This window comes from Amblyomma mixtum, chromosome 1, assembly GCF_055824585.1.
Source record: "Amblyomma mixtum isolate Tamu chromosome 1, ASM5582458v1, whole genome shotgun sequence".
Taxonomy (NCBI): Eukaryota; Metazoa; Arthropoda; class Arachnida; order Ixodida; family Ixodidae; genus Amblyomma; species Amblyomma mixtum.
In genome coordinates this window covers 89656713-89672489 of record NC_143012.1, presented here as the reverse complement: position 1 = coordinate 89672489, position 15777 = coordinate 89656713, and the positions used below count along the sequence as shown (strand labels likewise).

At 45.4% G+C, this 15777-nt stretch overlaps 1 protein-coding gene and 1 long non-coding RNA gene across 2 annotated transcripts; one reads left to right on the top strand and one right to left on the bottom strand.

Annotated features, from left to right (window-relative positions):
- Positions 1–2140: 2140 nt before the first annotated feature.
- On the bottom strand, positions 2141–15225 carry LOC149367163 (uncharacterized). The gene is made up of 3 exons (XR_016284533.1): positions 15016–15225; positions 10958–11011; positions 2141–3470 (listed from the first exon to the last, which is right to left on the bottom strand). It is a non-coding gene; the product is annotated as an uncharacterized LOC149367163 (long non-coding RNA).
- LOC149367164 (uncharacterized) lies at positions 4066–6842 on the top strand. Its single transcript, XM_089554417.1, has 3 exons — positions 4066–4266; positions 4399–5199; positions 6155–6842. The coding sequence occupies exons 1-3, from the start codon at positions 4093–4095 to the stop codon at positions 6524–6526; spliced, it is 1347 nt and encodes a 448-aa protein (XP_089410543.1). The 5' UTR covers positions 4066–4092; the 3' UTR covers positions 6527–6842.
- Positions 15226–15777: the final 552 nt, after the last annotated feature.

Here is a 15777-nt window from a genome sequence, read left to right as displayed (position 1 = left end):
ATTTAGTTTTTTGCTGCCTTCAGTCAGCGCCTGAACTCTGTAGTGCTTTAGCACAATGAAAATGAACGTGTAACCCTGTTTTTATAACATGCACGTGTTGAACCCTTTTTCTGGAAACATGCACCAACTAGCCACCTGTTGGAGACGGGGGGGTCCTGGAGTTGACTGAATCGTTCAGCCCCGCAGGTCCCAGCTCCGAAGAACGATGTCGAACTCCGATATGGAGGAAACTGTACATAAGGTTTATTTTACATATTTACAGACGAGATGGGAGTGTGGTGGTTACAAAACAACACCCCCTTAAATGCCCTTGGTATTCCCGAGATCTCTGACTAGGGAATAAAGTTCGGAAAACGTTCTCCAGTCAGGTGGACAGTTGTGGGCGCTGGCGGTACCACCCACGTCAAGGGGCGGTGCTGAACTCTCCCGCAGCTCGGTCGATGGGAAAGGGGAAAGCCAGCAGACCTCGAACACTGTCGTGTCGAATTGGCAGGTGCAGCACCTCCGTGGGAAAGGAAGGCCACGCCATTTCCCAGCCGGTGGACAGGGGGAAAGAGCAAGGTATGTTGCTGGGCGAGTTGGTTGGGCGAGTTGGTTGGGGGGGCGAGTTGGTTGGGGAAAGACACGTCATCGAAGGCTGTCGTGTCGATTCAGCACTGTGTTGAGATCGGTGCCCCCTGGGAAAGTAAGTGCGCTGCGTTTCCCAGCAGGTGAATGAGGGGCCTTGTACGCCCCCGCCTGATGTCCGAAACGCAGGACCTCAGTCAATGTAGCAGTCGCCTTTCAAGTAAAATCAACAGCGTGACCTTTCACGGCGTCACTCCGTCCGGCGACCCGTGGGCAGACTTGGCCACCTGACGCCGCCGCCGTCACCGCTGTTCCCCGCCGCACCTTTGTTGCATGACTCACGTCTTACTGGAATTCCTCCCAGGCCTGTGTTCGCCGATCTTAACATACCCAACAAGTATCACTAAGGTAATAATAGTTGAGAAGCTAGCTGCACAAGACTTCATTTTCGAAGAATGCCTGACATGCAGTGCGAAAAGAAACGACTGAACGCACGAATGGGCTGAAAACTGGAAAGCGTTAAGTTTAGTACGCATATGTCGATCAAATGATATGTCGCCAGTCGGATTATGCAAGCAGTAGAATGTTCTGCAGTCTTGCGCACTGTTTTCCAGAGAAATTCGCAACTACACGCCTACCAGGTGGACTTCACCACATAATGCATGCACCCTTGTAGGGTAGATTCACCGCATGGCAGCAGTGTCGTGAGGAAAGTGGGCACGTCAGAATGACAAGACCATGACTCATTTTATCACCAGGAAATGTTAAGCAAATCAGTGTACTACGTGGTATCTTATTTCATGATTGCCCCGACAAAAGGCCCCGACGAAAGGGGGAAGGGGCACTGCTCGGCTTCTTGCGAACTTCTGGCCTGCATGACAGGCTGTGACTTCAACGAACGCTGACTTTCCCTGTGACTTCAATTTTCTGTTACCCTCCTTTCTCTTTCTTTTTATTCCCTCACCCCCTTCCCCCCGTGTAGGGTAGCAAACCGATTATTCTTTGGTTAACCTCCCTGCCTTTCCTCTTCTACCTCCTCCTCCTACGCATTTCGCACTGCCCTCCACCCGCGCACTGTACATTCGTGGCCGTTTTCTAGGTACAGTCTTTGTCAAAAGTAACCACGGTGGTGCTGGTGGCAACAATGGCTGGTGCTGTGCCAATAGCGGTGCTACTTCACAATGAGCAGAGCACAGAAGGCTACATGGCTGCATTTCAACTTCTAAAAGACACTCATCCTTTCTGCTTCGGAGGTCAGGCCGTAAGTAGGAAAAACAATAACACTGCCTTTAATTTGTGCATTGCAGAAGCTAACTTCAAGAAAATATGCCTTCATGTTTCCTTCCCCATTACTTCATCACCATAAAATGTGGTTGTCTGCCAAGCATTGCAAGAGGTTGTAGGTCAGTGTTAGAGATGCAATTCTAGGCTGCCATATTGTTCACGAAAGCACCCCATAATGAAAAATGTAAGAGCGATATTTCAACACTGTGCTAGACAAAACCCATAACTTCGCCATATGCACTCAGTGAGGGTGCAGTTATGGCTCAAGTTTGAGTGAAGAATAGAGGGGAACAGAATGTTGCAGTTTACTAACATGTCTGCGGCACGAAAGGGAATGATATCAGTTCCTGTAAAATTGCAATGGTCATACAAACATGCGAACAGCCATTTCTCTAAAGGTAAAAAAATTGTTGTACAGACTAGAAAGAAAGCATACGTAACTTTTTGGGCCTACAGTATAAAAGCAAAAATGCTGAAATGTTCACATTACTGGCTACTTGCGTTCTTCAGAGCACACTCAATTCTCTCCATATTAAAATTCCTTATGACGGTTACCTTGCACTTATTGATTAGCTATTCCGTATTGATTCTATTTCGTACCTGTGGTTAGAGGCTTTCATGCTTCAGCGTTTCTGAATCAAATATTCCGTCTCCTCAGAGAGCTTGGCAGTAAGCAGTCTACCATCCTACCTTCTACTTCTACTGAACACTACGTAATGATAGATGTGAGACTATCGTCCAATGCCTGAACATTAAGGTCGTCGCCCTTGGTTACAGCCGAATAGCTGTTCTGCAGTGAGACCTTTACTTTCCCTCTTACCGCTAACGCGTTAATGGGCTTCCGTCTCACTGTTTTTTCCCATCCCTTCAAGCATAGGCTAAATCGAGACCTTACCATCCTGTGGCCGCTACAACGCACCTTTCTGAGAACTTCCACAGCCTGCACGATACCAGGATGAGCGCACAGTATGAAGTCTATTTCATTTCAGAAGGAATATGATCCATAAATTATTCCTCTCTGCAAACTCTACTCATAACTCCCCCCCTGCTGTTCCTAGAGCCTATACCATAGTCGCCTACTGCCTGGTCTCCTTTCCTACCCTGGCATTGAAGTCAGCTATCAGTACACTGCAGTGTGTTTTTATTTCGTTCTCTGCAGATTCCTCGTTTTCATAGCAGCTTTCAGTGATCTGGTCATCATGGCTAAATGCGGGTGCATACGTTTGTACCACCTTCAGTTAGCACTTAAGGTTATTTACGATAGCTGCCACCCTCTTGTTAATAATATAAATTCCTCTATGTTGCCAGCTATATTCTGACTGATAAGGAACTCCACACCTAGTTCTGCTATCTCCACTAATCCACGATAGCATAGTATGTGCCCTCTTTTAGGACTGTATATGCCTCATCTGTCCTAACCTCGCTATGCCCCACGACATCTCATTTAATGCCTGCTAGTTCCTCAAAAAGCTTTGCAAGACTAGCCTCACTGGATAAGGCTAGAGTTAACAGTCACCAGGTTCAGTTTCCAGCGGCGGTCTGTCCAGAGCAAGAGATTCTTGGCACCCTCTGTTGTGTCACAGGCCTGGCTGCTGCCTTGGTCAGTTGCTGAGCTGCCGCTGGAGACAGGGTTAACTAGTGTATTAATACAGGAGGTTTTGACCAAGTACTACACCAGGGCGGCCAAATCCTGCTCTGGTGAGGAAGTGCACTGTCGGTTCTGGTCACCGATATCGGACCTAACCCCAGGCCTGGTTATGCAGTTCCATCGACAAGCAGATTGGGTTATTTCTACTTAACAGCAAGCTAGCCATGGCATCTATGCCATGGACACTGACCTTTTTCTTTATTTTTTTTTGGTTTCAACCGAAAAGTCCAACCCCTACTAGTAAGCCAGGGTCCAGAGTATGCATACGCTGTCGCTTCTGCATAGTGATATTATTTCAACTGCTTTAAACTGCGGCAGAATTTTCTTGTCTGTGATCCTCATTACAACAGTCCTCTGAAAGCAGCGGATATCCGCCAGGATTCACACTATGTGCAAATGTTTGGCAACAGATGATGTAAAGTCAGATTTCTAGAAGAAAGCTAGCCACAATATTGTTAATCAAAAAACAAAGATCCAAGGATGAATCCTTGCAGGTCACGTGAAGAACAAACACTAAAAGCTATCAATTGTTCTTGGCTTGATAGGCGTGCTGAAATCGGCTATTGTTATCGCTGCAGGCACCACACGTATTTATGACAGACAACTCCAGTGCAGAGAAGGCTGCACTGCAGGAAACATGGCCTCCAGCCAGGCAGCTTCTGTGCCATTTTCATGTGGCCCAGGCAGAGTGGCGCTGGCTGACAGCTGCCCACAACCATGTTGGCAAGGACCAGAGACGGCAACTAATGTCAACATTCCAGGAGCAAGTTTTGTCCAAATGTAGTTCTTTTTTAAAGAGGGGGACTGTGCGAAATTACAGGCACAGCGTAAATGTGCATATGTGTATGTGAAAGGCACTGGCACATTTCTCACTAAAGGATTCCAAACTCCAACTACAGGTCATGTATGCTGACACAGAAGAGAAGCTGGAAGCTGCGAAAGCCAGGCTTGGGTCTGAATCCCACCAGGGCTATATAGAACGGGTGAAGGCATTCCTCAAAAGGGAAGAGGAGTGGGTGCTCCTTTTTCGTGCAAACATCACCACACGGGGGCACAACACAAATAATTTCTCTGAGGCCACCATCCGTATCCTAAAAGACATCATGCTCAGCAGAGCAGAGGCCTTCAACGCCGTTGCACTAGTGGATGCAGTGGCCGTGGTGTGGGAGAGATACTTCGAGAGCCGCATCCTCCGCCATGCTAACAGCCGTGTTGCCAGTCATCACCTGGCTTACAAATGGCTCCTTTCCCGGATGCCATCAGGAGCTGCTGACACCATACGACTAACAGGACACAACCTCTATGCAGTGCCCAGTGCCACACGCCAAGACACAATATATGAAGTGTCAGCAGATTTTGGAATGTGCAGCTGCGCAGCAAAAAAACAAGGTGCTTTTTGCAAGCACCAGGCGCTTGTCCATGAAACTTTTGGGGGATTGTTTCCCAATGCTCCGCCCCTGAACACAGGAGACCGGCATCAATTGGGCAAGCTGGCCTTAGGCAACAAGTGCCCCCCTCGGGATTTCTTTATGCCCTTCCTTGAAGGAGAGCAGCCTCAAGAAGAGCCCGACCAGGCAAGCTGCAGTTACGAAAACCCACAGGCTTGTGAAGCAAGCCACATGCAAGACGACTGCCAGCCCTCCACATCAAGACAGCTGTCACCTACTGCGCAAGACTGTGATCAACCCCAGCTTGCCCAGGTGCATATTCCCTGTAAATTTCCTTCTCATCCTAAATCCTTCTTTCCTCAGCAATGCCAGTGCAGGTAAAGACAACGAACATTTTTTCTGGTTGATCTTTGCAAACTTGTAGAAAAGGCACTTTTTAGAGTTCATGCTGAAAGTAACACTAGTGTAGAAATACAAATTCTAGAATTCTGTGCGATACATATTACCTTGCCGATGTTAGTTGCACATTCAAGTCTGCAGCTTTCCATTCAGATGAAAGGCTATACCAGGCAAGAATGAATAAATGAGCCACAGTTTTGTCTGTAAATGCTGGGAACATTTGCAACGGACCTATATATCAAGAATGTTAAACTCAGATTGTTCTACTGACCAGGTCTTTACCGCATATGCATGAAGAGGTATGCCTTGCTACAGTGAAGTTTCATGTCCAGCAAATGAATATTCGATTCAGCTCAGAGCTTACTGCAAAGATAGCAATAGGGTGCCACAGTCATAATTGGCTACTTGTAACAATTTCAGACAAGTTTAGTTTAGTTTATGAGGATTTAATGTCCCGAATCAACTCAGGCTATGAGGGACGTCGTAGTGAAGGGCTCCGGAAATTTCGACCACCTGGGGTTCTTTAATGTGCACTGACATTGCACAGCACACGGGCTTCTTAGAATTTCGCCTCCATCGAAATTTGACTGCCGCAGCTGGAATTGAACCAACGTCTTTCGGGTCAGCAGCCAAACACCATAACCATTGAGCCACCGCGGCGGCTAATTTCAAAGAAGTGTGCATGCAAATAATGAGAATGCTAATATATAAAAAGAAAGAAAACCAACATGGCAATCCTCAGCTGCTGTAGCCCAGCCTGCAACTAGAACTTCCATCACAGGGTAGATGATAGCTACAGAGCTTTGAACATTCGAAACGCTCAAAGTGGACAGAATCTAGTCATTCAGTTCCACAACCTTTCATGCAGGAAAGAGAAGATGTGTACCGGAGCTTGGAGTCCCAGCTGCGCCGCCTGCATGCCATGAATGAGCACAACCCTGCATATCTAGAAATCCTGCGGTGTCTTGGGCATGAGCTGGACCGCGTGCCCAATGGAAATGACGCAGCTGGGCTTATGCTTGCCTTCAAGGCAACTGCAGCAGCACGGAGGCACCGGGGACGTCAAATCCGGGTGCAGCCTACAAGTATTGCGAGACGCCGGCCGGGGTTGACAAGGGGCTCCAAAAGGGTGCCAGCTGGACACCCACCAGGTCAACCCTGTTCCAAGAGGCCAAAAAAAAGGCCCCACTCCCTTCGGAGTAATGTGCTAGAAAATGTCCGAAGTGCAAAATTGCACTGAGGACATTTCTCGAGAAGATCAAATGCAACATGTCTATTCTTGATAACACACTTGATTTTGAGGGGCGTGTCATGTACCGCACGCAACACTGTGCACTTGCTTGTGATGTCAGGTTTGTGCTGCGAGCTGGACACGCATGCATTTTAAGAAGGAATTTTGCACCACACGATTGATGCTCATGAATAATTCAGTAAAAGTACGGTGCATAGTGCCCCTGACAGTGGCCTTATCCTGAAGTCTTCCTATTCCAAAATCTGATGTGAGTTCTCATGTGTGCTGTTCTCATAATTCTTGATTTTTTGGTTTGGTATGGTTTATTAGGTTTTAAAGTTCCAAAGCGACTCGGGCTATGAGGGACGCCGTAGTGAAATTCCGACCACCTGGGGGTTCTTTAACGTGCACTGACATCGCATCTCGGGCCTGTAGAATTTCATCTCCATCCAAAATTCGGCCACCGCGGCCGGGATCGCACCCGCGTCTTTTGGGTCAGCAGCCGAGCGCCATAACCACTGAGCCACCGCGGTGGGGCCTTGATTTTTTGATCGTCTTTTAACAGTCCGGCAGACTGCTGCAAACTGCACTGTTTGGTCATAGCTATGCTCTTTTCTGCTTGAAAAGAGTAGCATAGCTCTCTAACACTCCAAAGGTGACCACAGCTCTGAGTCTGCAATTCTGCTGGGTGTTCTTGTGCATGTTTGTCTTTCCTTGGCATTTTTCCTGACTCTATGGTGCACTCCAATGCATCACAGGCTTTTGTACACTGCAACATATCTTTGGTTTTTTGCACTGCTTTGCCAGTTTATTTTTAAAGACACACGGTGTTTTCAAGATCCTTAAGACAGCCTTCAGCGACCACCTCTCTGATTTAACCACTTCCCCGCTGGCCATGACACAATCAAGCAGCAGGTCTTCCGTTACAGTGCGGAATTTGCACTGCTTAACTTGCAACCTTGCAGCTGCCAGTCTAAACTTTTCACCTTTCCCCTCCTTCATACTGTAAAGTTTTACTGCCCATCGCATGACCAAGTTTTGTTGAACACTGTAAGGTGAACTTTGCTTTGAGGCTTTCTTCTACATTTTGTGCGTTGCCTCAGCTTTAAGCCTGCTCGGAAACACAAACACGGCTATTTGCCCTTCAAGTGGGATCTATGACAGCTGCACGGCTCTATATCATATGTACAATCGAAGCCACTGTTACCACATTTTCCTGTAGTTGACAGATTGAGAGGATTTGGCTGTGTAACTACGATTGCTTTTGCGTAAAATGTTTACTTGGTGTTTCTTGTGCACTTGCTAAATGGCAGAGGTGCTGCCTCACTAAGTGTAGGAGCAGTGTGCATAAACAACTCTCCAAAACTGCTAATTCCTCCATATGGTTTCATCGAGGGGTCTCACTAAGAGTAGTTTTGTATCTTATGAGCAATGATGTTAGTCAACTGTGTGTGGCATTTGCTGATGACTTTAAAAAGCTGTTTTGAAATGTTCGATCACTATCTGTCCGGACTATTCTGGAATTTCTACAATGCGTTCTGGGCGTTCTGGCGAATTTCTGGGCGTTCTACAATGTTTCACCTAATTCAGATGCTTTTGAAGTAGCTGTGAAATAATTTGTGATTGGAGTTAGTCAAGGTCATTCCAAGAAACATAAAAAGTTATCATGAAAGCATCTCACTGTGGGAAGCCAGCACTTATTTATTTTGTTCACTGTTGTCTTCAATTCCACCATTCCATGTGAGCATATTAAAAAGTGTCCCGGACTTAATTTAAACACTCTTGTCTCATCTTATGATGACACCTGCGCAACACATGAATCACATACCTATGAAATCATCAAATACCAAAAAAAAAACGTGCCACCGTCTCCGCTTAAAAGGAGTGCCTAACGTAGGGCCGACATGACGACCGCAAATTCACCACAGTGCTCTCAAACGGCCGGCGTGGCTACTTGTTACAGATTGCACAAAACAGCCCACTGATCTCGGAATCAAGTTTCACAATCCCGAGCCTCTCGCTTAGTGAACACACAAACCGATAGTTCAGAGCGGTTGCTGTTGTGAACAGCGCGTCACAATAAAGGGTGCGGTCGCAAAACGAAAGCATGTTTTCACACTATAAGGTCCGTTACAGCTACTTCGTTAAACTGCATGTAATAAATGCGCTTCCACTTGGCCAGCCTTCACAAAACAAGTTTGTAAACAAGTTCCATGTACACCATTTGACAACGCTAGTCCCCAAGGCTGGAGGGTGTTTCGCGATCGCAAGTGCTCTGTGAAATGTTTATGCAGTAAACTTTCGCAGCCGTGACTTCACATAACTGCTTGCTGTAACTCAGCCAACATTACGCCCCGGCTTTCGCAACAGTGCCACTGTGGTCCCTAAAAATACTTGCAACCCTAGTATCACCTCGAACGGCAAGCAACCGAGCAAATGTTCCAATATTACACACTACTAGCTAATTGACAAACTGCAAGAAAAGGCGTACCCAGCATCCAACGGCACTGCTTGCATAGATCCTTGACATCACATATTTAGAACGGCATTTGTTTGCAAACCAATGTCTTCTGGCAGGCTGGCTGGTGCACTTTGTTCATTTTTAAACTGTGCAAAACAACGAGGACCGAATAAGGTAAGGAGGACATACGCTCACAGCGCAGAAAAAACTCTGGTCCACTTGTCACCACCGAGCTCAAAAAACGCCATCTTTGCAAACAAATAAACATAGTGACGTCACTTCCGGCGACTGTAGCGCTGCCTAGCGTTCGTGAACTGTCGTGGAAGTTTTGGTTTCGCTTCACGCGGGACTAGGAGGTATGTCGTGTCTGGTCGTGTGTTTGTGTGTATGTGCGCGTGCGTGCGTGATCACGTGATAAAACGAAGGACGAAGACAAGTCGCAGCTTTCTTTTACAACCTCTGTGTCGATCGTCGACGTTCAACTTTTTTTTTTCTCAAGCAGCTCTGCGCATTGTTAGCTACCTCATCGGCAAAGTGCGTGTCTTGGCAGCACGAGCTCCGGCGGTGGAAAGATACCAAAATTTCCACCTTTTGCTGGTCGCATAAGCAACAATATAAATCCGATGTGGACAACGACGCGCTGTTTTGCGCGAGCTCAAAATCAAGGGAAACTACACCTGCGGGTGCCTGTGCTGTGCAGACCTGCCTGCAATAACATATGTCGTACTTAGATTTGTTTTCCAGGGCTTTCCATGGGGCATGAGGTCGGTGAAGATAGTTAATGAAGTGATGTTGTCAACTCTCTCTGATGATTTGAAACACTGTACAACGTATTTTAAATTACTTTCTTTTTCTAGGCATCACACAGCTGAAATGTTCGCTTCTCGCGCCTGTTGTGCAGCACGTACTGCTACTGCTTTGCCTGAACTCTGTGGTGCTTTCATGCACTGGAAAAGAACGTTTAACTCTGTACTTATGATTAGTATATGTTGAGTGTGGAAAGTAAGAGTTGAGAAAGCAAGCTGCACAGGACCCATCCATATTCAAAGACCAGGAAGCCTGTCAGGCATGAGAAACGAAATGACTGAGCACACGAATAGCAGATAATGAGAGCATTAAATTTCGTTCAGTGTGCATATGTCGCTCAAATGATATGTCGCCAGCAGAACCATGTAGGTAGTGGAACATTTTGCAGCCTTGCGCAGCCTTCTGCAGGAAAATTTGCGACTATGTATACACGCCTGCCAAATGGACATCACCACATAACAGCAATGTCAGGATGGTCATTTGGGCCCTTCCTGAACCCATCTCGCTCTTCCAAAGGGCTCCTCAACTTTCAGGGGCCCTCCTAGGGTGCAAGAAATATTTTATTGTTATTCCTTTTTATGGATAAAGTTTACTCCTTCCTTCCTCTTTTAGGGTGATTTACCACATGGTAGCAGTGCCGTGAGGAAAATGGGCGCGCTGAATAGACAAGACGATGACTATTTCACATTATAACCAGGAAACGTTACCAAGAATCAGTAAATTAATGCACTAGCTGCCATCTTATTTACTGGTTTTGACATATTAAGTATAGCTGTGCATGGACTTTTCTTGAACAAATTTGCTAACCTGCTTGAGTTCCTCTTGAGGTTGTGGAGTGCAGCATGTATCTTTGCGTATTAGTGTCACCCATACATCATGTTCACGACATTCAGGGATAGAAGAAATGTTGCACTAGTATAACCCTTGTATATGAACTTCATCAGTTATAAAAGAGCACTTGGCTGATTGAAAATGCTTGCAATCATATGCACGCATAACCACACTGCCACAATTCTTCAGAAAATTGTTACGTATTACGCATGGAGGTGCACTTCCCAAACCTTATTCACTCCCGAATTCCAATATGTGCTCAGGGCAATAAACTGAAAAGAATGAGGTATACAAATTAGTGGGGAGTACCTCGGCAACCTCTAGTTTGCTAATGACATTACCTTGTTGAGTAACTTTGGAGACTTGCGGCAAATATTTGAGGAGCTCATGAGGCACTGCAGACAGATAGGTTTGAAAATTACAACATGTATAAAGTAACTGTACTAAAGGTAAGGTAGTGGCTGGTAAATAATTTCCTCAAAAGTGGGAAAACACTCGAAGCAGCCCTTGTGTGCAATTAAATGGCCAAGTATTCATTGGGGACACAAATAATGAAGGATTAGATAATAAATAAGAATAAGCTAAAGCATATCTGGTAGATATTCCGACATGATGAACAGTAGCTTGTTAATATCAGAAAATACCATTCTGTCAGAGCTCACTTAAGAAGTGCAGACTTTAAAATAAACAAAGTATCTGGAATTGAAACTGTGAATACTGGAACAAGTGGTGGGAAAAAGATCAATAAATGTAATTTTAACAGGTAGGGAAAAAGAAACCTAGATCAGTGGTCATATATTAAACTTAAGGAAAAGAAGTGGAGTAGGGCACATCATGCAATGTGTACAACAGATAACCAGCTTCCAGTTTGAGCCACAGAATGTATATCAAGAAAGGGCGAATATAGTAACAGCCAGCAGAGGTTAGCTACAGCCATGATATAAGGAAATTCACACAAGACAGGGGTAACTGGAGAACACTGGGAGAGTGGGTTTAATCCAGCTGGAGATGATCACACATCCATTACAGGCCAAGCACAGTCATGAGCAACCCAGTGCCCCTTATCATTTCAGATAACGTTACTAAGAGCAATGTAGTAAAACCTCGTTGATGCGTTTTTTTTTCTAATTACGGGGAAAACTCTATTATCCGGGAAAACGCATGATCCAAACCGCCTAATTCTGAGATATATACCTGTTGAATAAGGTAAAAAACATGTACTGACAATTTCACTTTATAAAAATGTCGATTGCCATTTCTTGGCACAAGAGCTGAACAGACCCTATTCCAGTGCTCGCTGAGTTCAGTCCGCGTTCGTGCTGTCTTTAACACAGAAGGAAATTCTCAACACATCAGCTCCGTCGTCGGCAATGACGAAAGTAACCAAAATCTGTTCCGTGTCATTGTTGGATGCTTCTCCCGTTTGCACCTAAGTACCGTGGGGAAGCCACCCGATTGTCGAAGTGTTTTTGCTTTTTAAGCTGCGTTTCCCAGACCCGGAAAAAAACTTCTCCTTGCCCTTATGCACCGCGATGAAACTTCAGCGCTTCTGCTCTTCACATCACGCACTCGCAGGAAAGGCCATCGCGAATGCTAATGCGTCGTTTTTATTTTTTTGTTTTTGATGGTGGTGCTTCGCCTCATAGCAAGTAGGCACTGCAAAGACGTCACCACTCCGCAAAAAAAAAAAAATGTTTGCACATGAGCGGTTGGTCAATATACGAATTATACGACCTCATATTGTCGAAATTCTAAACGTAGTAGCCAGGAAATCGAGTTTTCCTGGAATGTATACATTTGTAAATAATAATAATAATAATGTGTTTAAGAAAAATAGTGTAACTCAATGGGACATTTTAATGTCTGCGATTTTCTTCCTTTCTTTTATTGATGTCCATTTTTACAAAATGGAGGAGGCCAAGGTAAAAGCTGCGACAGTGCAGCTTGAGAGGCCCTCGACCCCCTTTACACGTGGCAGCGCGGAGAAGCACAACACGCAAAACATAACATACACAGGTAACCTGTGTACGAACCCAGAAACCGTATAAACCATGAACGTATCAACGAGGTTTTTCGGTTGATGTCAACAGCACTGACCTAGGCTTGCTTATACACTGAGGGCATTTTCTCGCGTGCATCAATTTTATGGATAGGAAGGCCAAGGTAGTATGCAATACTCCTTTGATACTTCAGCTGTGTATTTAAAAGAAAGCAATTTGTGAAGACATAGTGCTGTAACTGCAATGAAAATTCAGAAATATTTACGGTTCTGGCCATATTCAAAGGACTCAGTGCAGCAAATGGATAGAAGATTGAAAAAGGTGCAATTAATCTGGTGCTTAGCGTGATGCTGTAAATCTAAACTGTGTCTCTAAAAGAAAGGGCTGTTGCTGACAATGTACAACTGAGCTAATGGAAGAAAATGCACGTTTTGATATGAAGAGCTGTGCTACAGACATCTTTTTATCATATATTATTGCGTATAGGCTTTCAAAAGCTGATAACGTAAACAAAATCAGTTAATTACACTAACAACTGGCAAGGTTATGAGCACACAAATAATGAAACTAACACCAGGGGAGAAGAAAGCAGAAGTTGGAACATTACATTAACATTCAGTACCCCACAGATTTGCGTACCTCATTCTTTTCATTCTATTGCTCTTAACACGTACTGAAATGCTGCAGTGATTAAGATTTAAGAGGTACGTGTCTCCCTACGTGATTAGTATTTTAGTTTTCTAAAGCAAGAATGGGTAGACTGAGATCAAGTACAAAAAGGTGGCCTCTCCTACACCAATGCTGTATTGTGTGCAGGAGATAAGAGAGAGAGAGAAATACTTAAACAGGTTAAATCAAGGCCTTATACGTGCTCTAAGAGCCAACTGGGCAACTTGGCCGCCAAGGCCAGCCATGCCGACCAGCAGGAAGGAGGGGCTTGGGGCGGTGCAGAGAACGGATGGACATCTCCTTTTCACTTGCGCTTAGAAGCTTGACACAAGAGAGGTGATACAAGGAACATAAGACTTCAACAACTGAGCATTTATTCCACACATAGTGAAATTTAAGGAACCAATGAAGAAACGATCTTTTGAAACTGCTGCAAAATAGTTTGGACCTGAGTTTGGTCATGGCCATTCTAAGAAGCACAAGTAGGAAGTTATCAGCTTATTATGAAAGCACCTCATTGTTGGAAGCCAGCACATTTTTTGCTCAATCTGAAATGCACCATCGCATGTAAGCATACTAAAAATATATGCCTGCACAATAAAGTATGCATCTTTGTTCCTTCTTAAGGTATGACGCCACACTTGAAGGAAAAATGTTTTTGATGGGAAAATATTTATTTTGGTATTTTCCAATATTACGCATCCCAGGTTACTGTCATTAGCACGTAATCAGCTTAAAAAAACTTTTTAAATATGACTTACTCTGAAACGTGCTAAATTTTCCTCTCATGTCAACAGAGATAACTCGTAAAGTAAGTAATGTACAGTCTGCATCACCCTCATGTCGAGCACTAAACCAGTGGCCAGCAGGCAATAAAAATTCATACTAGACAGCAACCCATGACACCTGGCCAAAGCTGTAGTGCCCACATTGCTTGTGGGTCTGCGAGGCTCTACTGACATGGAATCATTTCCTCTATAATCTAGCAGGTACGACGAGGTGTCACTTTATTTGCAGAGAAGTGTGCCGGCTGAGCGCTCTACACGAGGGTGAGGCAGGCTGTACACCATAATGATTTGGCACTAATGAAGGTCTACCTGTTAGATGAGAAGTGAACTACAATAGTCTGTGATGGATATGCAGGCAATCATTAGAACAACTGAAAGCATACATGAAAAACTGCCTTTCTGCAAGCATGGATAATTTATCATGGCGCCTGACCAGCACACCGATCACATGCCTATGGATTTACGAAATACACAAAAGATAAACTAGCATCTTCTCTGCTTAAAGGTTGTGCCTAGCGTCGGGCCGGCATCCCCGAATGCCCACTCGGCACAGTGTTCTTATTACCCCTCACTTTGAGAAATAGCGGTTTGGCAATCCAAATTTATGCTATCGCACCAAGAACACCGTTACCACCAGTCCGGAAAAACGGCTACAGTAAGTGCACTTTCATTGGGCCACACTCGTCAAAACAAGTTTGACGCAAGTTCTGAGAAGTCTAGCCTTGGGGACAAAACGCGCACACCGTTGTTGCTCGAAAGAGCACCGCGAGCGCAAGTGCGCTGGTGAAAAGTGAGTTAGTTTAGTGAGCAAAACTTCTGCAGACGCGACTTCACACAACCGACTGCCGAAACCACTTCTGCGTTAAGGCCAGCTTCCGCAAGAGCTATATATCGCGAACCAACGCTGTCACGAACGGCGAGCATCGATAGAAAATTACACACGGGCAGAGGGGCAGGCTGCGAGTCCGACGATACAGGGCCCGAGGGGCAGGCTGCGAGACCGACGATGCGTTTTCCAGCGTAGAACAGCGGCACGGCGCGGCTTGCATAGCTCCTTGGAATCTACGCACTTTAAGCATTCGGAGCCAAGTATCCACGATCCAACGAGGCGGCTTGCATAAAACTGCGTAAAACCGCTCGCGTGAAACTGCAACCCGCAAGTAGGGTCCCTACCGCACGCATACGCAAGGCGCCATTTTTTTTATGACGGCGGAAGTTGCGTAGGGTCACGTGATAGCACTCCTGGGCGTCGTCTGCTCGAATGCGTGTACAGGCTATGTTTTGGCAATACGCAGCCGGGTCACAATCTAGTAAAATAAGGTAGTCATCTACATATCGGAGCACTCTAGCAATTGTAGAGCTCATGAGCGATTGTTCGAGTATCCTGTCAAGCTTAGCAAGAAAGATGTCACTTAGCAAAGGAGCGATGCAAGATCCTATGCAGGTCCCATTCTTTTGAATAAAAACCGTGCCTTCCCATTCTGCATAGGTTGACTGAAGGTACACTTGCAGCAGGGCTAAAAAGCTTTTTGCAGAAATGCCGCAAGCATTCTGAAATGCTACCGCTTCATAGTCGTCAGTTGCTTCACTAATGCACTTTAGCAGCTTGTGATGAGGGATGGAATAATATAGGTATTTTAGATCAATGGAAAATGCGCGGAGTGACTTGGCCTGGTCAGTTTTTAGAAATTCAATTACTTCGTC

Bases quoted from the DNA above. Each gene is read 5' to 3' on its own strand.
- LOC149367164 (XM_089554417.1), top strand. From the start codon at position 4,093: ATGACAGACAACTCCAGTGCAGAGAAGGCTGCACTGCAGGAAACATGG. The intron at 4,267-4,398 runs GTTTTGTCCAAA...CTCCAACTACAG, and splicing joins TGTCAACATTCCAGGAGCAA to GTCATGTATGCTGACACAGA. The intron at 5,200-6,154 runs GTGCATATTCCC...CCTTTCATGCAG, and splicing joins ATCAACCCCAGCTTGCCCAG to GAAAGAGAAGATGTGTACCG.